A 12107-nucleotide genomic window follows, 5' to 3' on the forward strand; every position below is an offset into this window, starting at 1 on the left:
TGAACAGGTGAGGAAGCAGGTGGTTTTTGCGCGAGTTGCCCTTTTGTCGCTCTGCGCGCCGTGGACTCCTTAAATCTCCGGAAGCGTTATTACAGTATTATCGTCAGTCCCCCCGTTCAATTTTAATAACATTTAATGATAAAACAGATGCAATGATTTGTAAATCCTATTATTTTTCTTTCACGCTGATAAAGTTAGAAATGAACGAGTGAAAAATAAAAGGGGGGGAGAAATTAGAGCGCAGACAGACACAAAGCTCTGATTCTTTCCTCAACCTGTCCGATACTGAAGTAGAGGAACTAGGCTGCTTTTTATTTTGGATTATATTATGTCCGAATAGGGCGATTCATTCTAACCTGTAGACGGCGAGAGACAGCTTCATTTAATTAGTCTTTAATTAGCCTTTCGTATTTTTGTTTTTAATAATAATAATTGTTTCTTATTTTCTCATTTTAATTAGGCTATTGTATAGGCTGTACAATGTAGCATATATGTTTAACTGGGAATTAATAATTAGGCCTATAAAAGTTAAACTGAGAATAAATACAGTAATATTAAGTATACACAATAATAGCATTAACAATAACAAAGAATTAGGCTATTTCGAGGAATGTGCGTGTAAATAAAAACAAATGTTTTGTGAAACAATAATTAAAATTAATTAAAAATGTGAAATGTTTTTGTTTTAATTCTGTAATTAATTAAACTAGCTAGGCAGTTAAACATGCACAACCATGCACAAAAGCGGAAAACAAACACATTTGTTTAAAAAAAAAAGGTTTCCTTGAGCTGCACGGCGTGTTAGACTGATGAGAGGAAAATCGAAAAATTAGAAACAATTTTTTTAAACATTCGTGACACTGTGTCAAAGCGAATAATCGTTATTATAGATCCGTTTCATTTGAGATGTTGTCACATCGCATTTGAAAAACGAAATAAAGACACAGTAAAGCTTTGGTTTGGCATGCTCATTTAATCCATGACTCCATGCAACGAAAACGATTTCATTTAGGCTATATCTAAAAATAATTTGGAGATATACGAGTGGGGTTGTATGGTTAGTTAGAAAATGGTCTCTTATATAGACTTCATGAAATGTTTAAACTGCTATAGCCAATAATTAAAATTTCAAATAGGCTGGATTTCGTTACATGCAGTGTAGCGACCACGAGACGAGGTCATCATTTGGGCAGGGTTAAACACTCCGTAGTTTTCCTGTAGCCAGTGAACCGCGCACGTTAACCATTTAGCATCATCGATAGCTTCACTTTCTGCAGTCAATACCTCTCTGCAAATATAGAATTTCTTCTGACAGATCAAGTTTAGCCTTTCCTGGAATCAATAAAATAAATGATACTTACCTTCCAGGCTGCTGAGATTACAGTCACGCATCATCTTTATATTGGGGGAAATATGAACTGGGGAAGTCTTAAACTAGTCTGTAATTAGCAGCGTAAACGCATTTAGACTCAAAGGATGGAGACTTCATACCCCGACAATCATGTCGCCAAATGATACAGAATATTTCTTGAGAAATATACAGAAAGTTCTTGAAAATCTTCAATCATTTTAGGACTATTGTTGTTGTTTTTTAGTGTCCTATTTGGCAGCGCATCGTCCCGTGATACAGCTGAATAAATTGAATAACACAGGCTATTGTTTTAAATCTATAAAATTCTTTTTTTGGAAATACACAGCATCGATTTTAGCTCTCCGGGAACTCCCTTCAGATTCTTAACACTTGATATTTGGAATAAGAACTCAGGTGGACACAGTTGAAAAAAGAGGCAAGCCAATCAGATTGCTCCTTCCCCCTTTGGCCAATGACAGACGCCACATTGTTGTCAAATTTGTCTAATGAAAACGTAGGAGCAACAATAGAGAGAGGAGAGAGGGATCTGTATCCACTGACAATCTCTGGAGGAAGTTAGTGTCTCAGGCTGCGGCGAGTAACAACCTCGGCTCCTCCTGGACAGTTTTAACTTTCTACCGGGGAGGAATGGTCGCTCCTCTAGGCTCCTGCTCTTTTCGGATTTAAAGTCGACAGTATCGTCATATTTTTGCTTCTTCGCCAGCCTCCTTGAACACTTTCCTTTAGAGTTTCGATCAGAGATTTTTTTTTTTTTGTGCACGATAACCTCGCCAGTAGACAGACATCGTTGACTTCACCTGTTGCCCAGATATGATGAGAACCTCTGAGCAGATGTGAGCGGCTCAATACTAGTTTGACTCAAACAGATCTTTCAGAACAACGCCGTTTTCTTGTTTATAGTTTAGTTATATCAGTGAGGAACACGGCCATGGATCTGAGACCGGAGCTCCCCACAGTATCCTCTGCTTCTCAAGTCCACCCAGGAGCGGCAGCAGCGGCCGCGGCAGCAGCCTCCATCCCGGTGTCCATGGCCAGCAACCTGCTGCGCGGCCCTCCGATCCTCCTGCGCACCGCGGACAAGTACCCGCGCACCCCGAAGTGTGCCCGCTGCAGGAACCACGGCGTGGTTTCCGCGCTGAAGGGCCACAAGCGCTACTGCCGCTGGAAGGACTGTATGTGCGCCAAGTGCACCTTGATCGCCGAGAGGCAGCGAGTGATGGCGGCGCAAGTGGCGCTGCGGCGGCAGCAGGCGCAGGAGGAGAACGAAGCCCGAGAGCTACAGCTGCTCTACGGCACGGCGGAGGGACTCGCCCTGGCCGCCGCCAACGGCATCATCCCACCGCGTCCGAACTACGAGGTGTTTGGCTCTGTCAGCAGCGAGAGTAACTCAGGTGAGTGGAGCAGCTGTGCGCATTCATATAAAGACAACGAAGTGCAGTTCTCCGTTATTTTAGAGCAGGTAGGGAAGTATCAAAACCCCCCGGGCTTCAGTTCTAAAATCACATTAAAACACACGCTTGAGTGACACAAGTGTAGAGCAGCAGCAATAACAGTAGTAAGGCTACTTAGAATAGTGATTTATGGTTGGCATATTAAAATTTGGTGCATTTATCGGGTAGTCTATTTTACGTTGGGTAGTAGGCCTCATGTTTAATAGACACGTGTTAAAACTGCTGTCTCTTTAAAGGCCTGTGGGATTTAGTTTTTATTCCCTGACTTTCGACCTCTGTTGCTGATTAATTCACTGGTTATGGGCTGGGTAATGACTTCCTCTATCAAACATTCATACATTGGCTCCCCATCTTACACACTGCGATGTTCTGATTGTGTTACCAGATTCAAGTATCCAGAAGTATGAGCTGTTTCCAAAGAGTCAGCTGTCCGGGTCCGCCACCACTCAGCAGACTGTGGGGAAACCGGCGTCCACCGAAAGTGACTCGGCCCCGGGCATCTCGTCCCCAGACGGCCGACATGGAGGCTCGGGTTCAGAGAACGGAGACAGCGAGTCTTTCATCAGCTCGCCGGTCTCCAAGCCTTTAAAAGACGGAGGGGAAACTCCAGGGTCCGTCAGCTCCCTCGGCTCTGATTCCGGCTCTGAGACCGACAAAGACGATCAGGAGCCCTCCCCGTCCTCTGCGGCCTCCCGGCACATGAACGCCATCGACATCCTGACCCGAGTGTTCCCCAGCCACAAGAGGAGCGTCCTGGAGCTCGTCCTGCAAGGCTGCGGTAAGGACGTGGTGCAGGCCATCGAGCAGATCCTCAACAACAGCGGCGCTCAGGGCCCCAACAAGGCCGGGCCAGAGGAGACGTGGACGGCCGAGAGGATGCTCCAAAACGCACAGCAGGCCCCGCCGTCCTCCACATCCACAACCGCCCCGACAAGGCCCATGTTACCCGGAGCCATGACTCTCAGTAACCGCTCTGCGTTTTCTCCTCTCCAGCCAAACGCCCCGCACTTCGGCGCCGACCCCAGCACATATTCTCTGGGCACCCACCTGGGACTGAACCCGCTGCGGCTGGCCTACTCTGCGCACAGCCGGGGACTGGCTTTCATGACGCCCTACTCCACCACCGGGTTGATGCCCACTCTGGGCTTCAGACCCCCGATGGACTATGCCTTTAGCGACCTGATAAGGGACAGGACAATGTTACACAAGGAGCAAGGCTATGCCAGCGGCCTGTACGGGCCTTTGGTCAACAACACGCCGGAAAAACAGTGAGGCTGGCGGACTGACCATAGAGACACACTCCATTGTATTTGTAGCCACAAGTGTTGAATGTTCTGGCGAAAATCTGTGATGTGTTTTGGCTACAGGCTACTGTACATAATAGGATTATCTGGCTTGTAGTCAAATGGTCTGAGAGTAAAAAAACTAAACTCACGTATGTGTAAATTTCAAAAATAATTTTATATGTTTGACTACAAACGTTTGGATGACATTCCCCACGTGTGAACCTGATTGTTCCATCGATAAAATAACGTGAAGCTGAAACGATATTTAAAGATTCCAAAATAAATCACGATCAGGCTGGAAAAGTAAAAAGTAAACCCAGTGCTTTTATTACCGATTTTTACGGCAGTTCTAGAATAAAAATTAAAATAAAGCAACGAAGACATGATTTATGAGAGACTTATAACATTTTAAAGCCCATCAAATTTGTCAGCCGGTTGGTGCAACTGAAGTGCATATACATTTTCAAAATCAAAATATGCATTTCTCTCACACACATGGAATATTAAATGAGGCAGTTAAGTTATTATAACATGTAGCTTACAGATGTTAACACTATTTCTTGATGTAAAAGTTGAACTAATGATGTGTAAATGCCATCCCTTTTTTCTTATGCATTATTTCACTTATTTCACCTTTTTTTTTAGTTCGTTTCCAACTGCCTGTATTATATCTTGCATTTGGTAATATGAATTGCTATGCTATATTTGACTTTTCATTTATCCGTTAGTCAGCTCAAACCTTTTGTGACAAAGTGCTGGATCAAGTCAGTTCCTCTTCAAATGTTTCAAACTGTGCTGTCACATTGTACTATGAATATGCTGGAAATAAATGTTATTTTAAAGAAAGTGGAAAAGTATAATTATTTAGTGTTGAGACTCATTTAAGAATATCCACGTGTAACACATTTTAATGTGTAAAGGGCGTATTAAAAAGTCGAGGCGTGCATAAACTGAAAACAAAATGTGTTCAAATGTGTCAGATATTTAGGCCTCTGGCAGGTAAAACTATTGTTTTTGCACCCGAACACTTTCTCAACAAAACACTACAATCTCTTTAGACAGCAAATCCAACCACAAAGGCCTGCAGCTGGCAGGTGTTCACTGATAAATCATGAAGGAAATGGCAGCCTGCGTTTCAGATAATAAAAATAATTTTGAGACGAAAATAAAAAGGGATAGATAGATAGATACATAACATACATTCATCTACTGACTGCAGCTGTAGTTTGTGTCTGTTCTTGCTGAGGTAAATAAAATAGATAGTATCTGCATTCTACAGACAAACATAAAACTTACTAATATATTTAGAGGTTTTTGTAATACAGCGTTTACAACACTTGAACCTGAGTGAAGCACCACATTGCACACATTTCATAAAGTGTGTTTGTTTTGGCACTAAAACCTTTCATAAAAGAACTGTCCACGTGGGATTTCACGTTTTTTAAATGTATTTTTAAGGCTGGACAGACAGACAGACAGGGACAATATGTTTTCCCCCTTCTTCTTCCTCCTAAGAACATGTGCAGTGTACATACAGATATAGCTGTTGTAAATACAGACTTTGACAAGAGTAGCTGCGAAGGAGTAGGTCTAATAAAATATACTAATATACTTTTTCTTTGGAGCTTATATATTTTTATCACCAGCCAGTTTCAGCTGATGGACATCCGAAGGCCTATTTTTGATTTGCACATTAATTTTGTTTTTCATTAAATCCAATTATTAGATAAACTCTTAAATTTAAGATTAGATAAACGAACCTGCTTATAAAGTAGTTGACTGTACAAATCAAATACAATAGCTAACAGAAGTGTAATGAAAATCCCGTAAAAAAACGTAAACAGGTGTAAAGTTCGAGCTCATTCACATCAGTGTAAGAAAATGAGACTGGTGAAGTAATTCAAAATCAGGCCCAGATTTCGTCCGGAGCTGTATTTATTTTCACATAACCAAATCTAAAATGTGAAAACCTGTGTAAGGAAATATTCAGACCATGCAGGGTTATGGTGGAGAAGAAACCGACCTAAACATTAAACACATCTTGTATGAATCCTCCCCCAATAATAAAATTGAAATAACATTATTCTGCAAATACTGATGTCCGAATGGACGACATAGTTTGGCCGCTGGTCATACTGGTATACAGATGACCCATTGAGCCTCTGCCAACAGTTTCGCCGTCCTCGCAGGGATTTCACTGCCTCCAGAGAAAGCTGATTATTTCCAAAGAGCAGTGGCGCCACCTGCAGGTCATCCAATGTCAGTACCAAGCAGTTTTTCTAACTGCTGTTGCATTCCAGCTCCAATTCAATGTTTAATGCTGATTGGTTGAGCGGTAGAAACAGATATGGCCGAACAAGGTGAGCGTGTATGTTGTAGCCCAGAACTGAATCAGCTGTGCGACAGTAGAAATAAAGCAAACCACTAGTATTGTATACCTAACAGCTTATTAAAAGTTTGCTGCTGAACTGGCACAAAATAATGTTTTAAAATAAAATTAACTGCCATCCTGCCAATTTACATGTCTAAACATACAGTAGGCTATGTAAACACACATTCATGAATGAAACCCATTTCCTTAGTGGGTCCAGTCCCTACAAATATGAGTCTTGCAACATTGTTTTAGTGAGATGTTGGAGTTAAAAGAGGCCCATCTTAAATATCACATCCCTTAAACTCATGTGTTTCCTTCATGTCTTTACAAATTATTTCAGTGATGTATTGTTTTTTTTGTCCTAAGCTGGAAGGGCCATGCAGAATCTGGAGACATCCAGCAGAACAGCCCAGGGAAACCAAATGATCACAGCCCATACTTCTGATAAGTGGAAGATGTTGACTCCCCTCATATTCAGGCGGTCGTGTGTAACACAGACAACACCACTAGATGACAGTCTTGTCTAACAAATGGCAACTGCAGTACTGCTACAAAATATTGTACATGACAGACACCTGTAAGTCCCAATAGCTTACAGTGGAACCATATAGTTGCATGATTAATGGGTCTTTACTGTAAAGTTTGCAGCATTAAAAACAATCCCTTAATTCCCAATCAGAACCATAATCTGTACAGGTTATATATGTATATATATTTTATATGTTTTCACGTGTTTCCTTTTTGGTTCAGTTAAATTGATTTCGACAAAACCCTGATAAACAGGACCACATTTTATTGTTTTATGTACTTCAGGTGCTTGTTTGGATTTTGATTTGCATGCTACAGTTCATACAGTGTCCTCTGCTGGCCACTTGTGTGCAAAGCACAGAGTAAGAGCATCGCAGCCCCTCTGCCATACCTGAACAGGATTAGCCTTGTTGCAGCCTAATTAAGCAGATTCAACAGTGTTTGTCTTTTCTGCACAGTTACCGGTGACTTACATTAATGTGTGGTCACCATCCAGCAGCAGACACCTAAAGGTAAACACCCTGGTTTGCATTAAATATGTTTAAGCCTTCATATTTGGAGATACTGGCTGAACTGACTGAATGGCTTTGTTAGTAATTTCATCACTGTGCACTACATCTACAATATATTGTATTGTGACCGATGTTAGGTCCTTGACCCCTGTGGCCCCAGTGTGTGGAGATCCAGCTGAAATTGAAGTAGTAGAGTGTGAGAAAGAAAGGAAGGAGGAGGCAGGAGCATCAGTTCAGAGAGTAATGCTGGTCTGCTGCAGTGAATGCACAACTATGTTTTCCATGCTTCTTTCTCTGTGTTCACTAATGAATAATTAGACACTGGCAGATAAATGGCCACAGGCTCCCAGAGCAGTGCAGAGAGAGAGAGAGAAAAAATCCATTTAGGTTATTACTTTCTACATAAAACCATTTTCATTTTCAGAGCCGCTGTTTGGTTTACTGTCAGAATAACAAATAGATAATGGCAAAAACAAACCAACACAGCGACAAAAACAATTGTGCACATTCTGCACTGAATTTAGAGTCTGGACTCTGACAGCCTAGTAAACTCACAGTACAATAGATAAACAAAATAAATAAATACTGTCTTGTTGGGCTACAGTATGCGCTCAGACATTTTACAGCTTTTCTGGCTCACCAATAGTGTTGTTGTAATAATAAAGTTACCAGTGTTAAAATATCTAAAAATGGATGCTATAAACACGAGTTGAACTCATCTACACTAACATCCACTGTTCATATTATAAGATAGTTGCTGTTGTGATTAAATGGTCTAACAGAATTTCTTGTTATTGACACAAAAGTGACAAATGAACCTGAGGCCTTTGGGGCCCATTGGGGTCTGGGGTCCTGGGCAGTTTCCCACTTTACACTGTAAGTGAACAGTTTTGAGAACTGTGGTTCTTCCCACTGTCAAATAAAATGTCAGGTGTCAAGTGTGAAGAAGTGTGACCGAGGGAAGAAAAGGAGGTAAAAACACAGACACAAGAGTGAATGTGTGTGTGTGTGTGTGTGAGGGGTCTTGTGTCTGAGCAGTCAGGTGAGGAGTATCGAACATGGGCTCCTTGCTGTATGCGTTAGTAACAAAACACCCTTGGATGGTATTGATTCGGGAATCTCATTCCCATCTGTCCTTCGAGGGGTCCTTTCATCATTCTGCCCCGCACTTCACCAACCTCACCCCTCCACATATTGCCCTCTCTCCTTCTTTCTCTCAAACCTTCCTTCTGTCATATGTGACATCCCTTTCACACCAAATCAACTACTTGGGAAAAACCTCTGTTTTCCTGTGGTGTGAATGTATCAACACAGGTTTTCTGACCTGCATACGCAGCGGTGCTCATGATCTGGGTTTGTCAGTTTGGTAAAAATGAAAAATGAAAAGGGGTATTTGTCAGTTGTCTGTGGTACATATCTACACAGTAAATGCCTTATCGCAACTAGTCCATTATTTGATTTTATGTTATTGTAAAAATGCATGTACATTTTTTAAGATAAGTCCTACATTTTTCAGAGAGGCAGCAGAGGAAAGAAATCTGTCCACAGTTTTGAAGCTAACAAGGATGCAGTTGACTGTAAAGGAATGCCAGGTCGGCAAATATGCTCAGCCCAGTAGTGGCCTAAATCTGACACACCTAGTGCAATGAACGACACCCCAGAATCTGTTACAATACTCCTAACTGGATCTGATTCTTAGCCCAAATTGGGCCGAGTTAGTTAGTAACTCTAAACTCTGGCCAAATCATGTGGCCAAATATGGACTAGAACTGTGGCTGGATAAACCTGTTTGGAGGCCCTGGGGCAAATGTGTTGTTGAGCCTCCTGTTGCCTTCAAGTTCCCATCATGTACAGTTCACACGGCACACAATAGATGGCAGCTTCATTACATTTTGCCCAGAGACACAGAAACCAACAAGTATTTCTATACTGAAATACTACCTGGCCCCAGGTTGTCTGTATATCGGGATTACTGGCATTTGAGTACAACATAAACTAAACATTTTGGTTTTACAACCATATTTTGACACGTGACCCCTGCAGAAGATTACGCAATAATGTGGCACCCGATTGCTATCGTATCTTAGCAAATGAGCAAAAGTAATCAAATTACCAAAAACCGAATGACAGAAAGTGAACCTGGTACAGTCATCCACTTTGCCATGGTTGCTTATCCAACCTTTGCAGCTCACATTTGGTCTACTGATGCCAGGACACATTCAGGAGAGCCAACGCACAGCTGCCATCAGCACGACTTGGCCGGCTACCTGGGATATCACTTTTATAACCAGAAACCAAAAAGTACAAAAAAGGTTGTTATATATAACCAAATTGGGCCCTTACATGCTCAGTTTGTCCCATGAGGGCTCCTCGTGCAGCCCACCTTGGACCCATCAAAAGCTCAGCGGACTGTAAAATGGTAAAGACTAATAATATACTAATGTTAACAGGCATAAAGAGAGACCAGCAGCAGTTGCCAGCGAGTTATCTGTACCCTGCATGTATCCAGATGGCCTGTGTGTATTTATAGTGTGTTGGTTAAATCTGCTGCTGTTGGAACTACAAACGCCACAGGCTCCTTCTCTCTGTGTGGCAACATAACAGCATACAGCTGATGTTGGATGAAAAACACATACCTACACACTGCTTTTAAGAGCAAAGAAAACTCATTTCTCACTTTCTGAACATCTACAGTGGGGGTTTTCACCCAGTTTCACAGCTCCAGCGGTCCCAAAATCAAGTCACCACACAAATGACCATGTAAACATTGGATTCAAGTTGGAAGAAAAGCAGCACTTGTCTATGTTCAATGACAGCAGTGATAATAAAGTAGCAGGTGTGTACAGTGCAATTAGGGAACGTGCACGTGGTGGGTGGTGTGTGCACGTGGTTGGCACGGAGCTCACGGAGACGCTTCATATGAGTTTTGAGGATAAATGGACGTCAAGCTGTGCCGACACAGCATGAGCACACTTAATCTCCTCAAGTGGAGAGTGTCAGTCAACACTGCTGGGGCAGATAAGGTGTTCTGGAATGTGAAATTGTGTGTGTATGCATTGGGTTGCTTATGATTTCTGTTGTGTGTGCATATGTTTTGATGTGTGTGTGTACAGTATGTGTGTCTGTGTGCATAAAATCCTACAGGAGATGTAGCTTGTCTTTCTTGTCAAGCATGATGAGGTCCCAACCTTTGACTGTCATAGTAAACCTCAAAACACAAGCCCACACACATATGGTTTACAGACAGACACACACACACACACACACACACACACACACACACACACACACACACACACTGTTATGCTGTACATCATTGTTAAAGTTTAAAATGCTAAATTTAGAGACTTTCTCCAGGAATGTTTGATCCCCACTCCTACACACAAAACGCACAATTTTAATGTTTTTCTTTCTTCTTATATTTGTTGCTGTCTGCCAAGTATTAGTGGAGCATGTGTGTGTGTCAGCAGCTTGTCGCTAAATGTTCAGCAACATTGGACTGACTGACAGAAGTAGGTCTGTGTGAAAACAGCTCTTCCCTCTCTGACTCTTTTCCTGGTGAGATCTCCTCCTCAACATCTTCCTCACAATCACGGAGAGGTGTCTCACTCCTCTTCCTCTCCCTCTGTCTGTATTTCTCCTCACTCTGCCCTTTGCAGAGTTTTATCTGTGGTTCTTTTTTCCATTTTTCTCTGTTTCTATCCATTTATCCTTCTTTCTTTCTTTTTTACTTACAGTGTTTCCAGCCTCCCTGCTCTGAGTGAGAGTCATCAAACGAAGATTAAAGACATTTCAGTTTCCACTGACAAGCACACACACACACACGCACACACACAAACACACATATGTACACACACACACGTATATGCGCATACGCACACAGATAGAAACACACACAGTCAGGCACCAGGCACACACAGAGAGACACACATTCATGCTGAAGTACACATGCAAAAACTTTCATGCACACACACACACACACACACACACATGCCCCCCTCGGGAAACCTTACACAATTACGGCTAGAATGGGATTCATTCTCAGCCTTCAACAACTCATTAACTGCATATTGCAAATCGTACGTTTCAGCAGAAAGCATTGATGAGGAACAGCAAGAACAGGGGCTTTGGGAGAGGAAGGCATCATTTTAACGTGTGTTCAGAATCTATTAGCATATCACATATAGTACACTGTATGTATATTATATATGGAGGGGATGGGGAGAATTGACAACAGTGCTTTTTTTTAGTTACAGTAACCATGTAGTAAGACCTGCAGGTCAAATATTTGCAAATGTTTAGCCTTTTTTAACCTGTGTGAAATCCAAGGTAGGTAGAGTTTGTCATATTAGGATAATCCAGATAAGCTGTTAAATACAAAAATATACAGCATATAATACACAGACATATAGGGATAAAATACACATGGAATTTCATGTAGTTGTTGACACTTTCTGGTGCTGATTTGCCAGCAAACCACACTGATCTAAGAACCAAGTAGGTTAATGTAAATGTACTTCCAAACTACTTTGTCTAATTCTGCCTGTTGGCAATTTAAATATTTTCTAGAGAATATATTGTCTT

The 12107-nt window shown here is 41.9% G+C and overlaps 1 protein-coding gene across 1 annotated transcript; it reads left to right on the top strand.

Moving 5' to 3' along the window:
* Window positions 1–1916: 1916 nt before the first annotated feature.
* Window positions 1917–4955, top strand: dmrta2 (DMRT-like family A2). Its single transcript, XM_044199130.1, has 2 exons — window positions 1917–2763; window positions 3209–4955. The coding sequence occupies exons 1-2, from the start codon at window positions 2301–2303 to the stop codon at window positions 4093–4095; spliced, it is 1350 nt and encodes a 449-aa protein (XP_044055065.1). The 5' UTR covers window positions 1917–2300; the 3' UTR covers window positions 4096–4955.
* Window positions 4956–12107: the final 7152 nt, after the last annotated feature.

The sequence above is a fragment of the Siniperca chuatsi genome, linkage group LG6 (genome assembly GCF_020085105.1).
Source record: "Siniperca chuatsi isolate FFG_IHB_CAS linkage group LG6, ASM2008510v1, whole genome shotgun sequence".
Classification (NCBI taxonomy): domain Eukaryota; kingdom Metazoa; phylum Chordata; class Actinopteri; order Centrarchiformes; family Sinipercidae; genus Siniperca; species Siniperca chuatsi.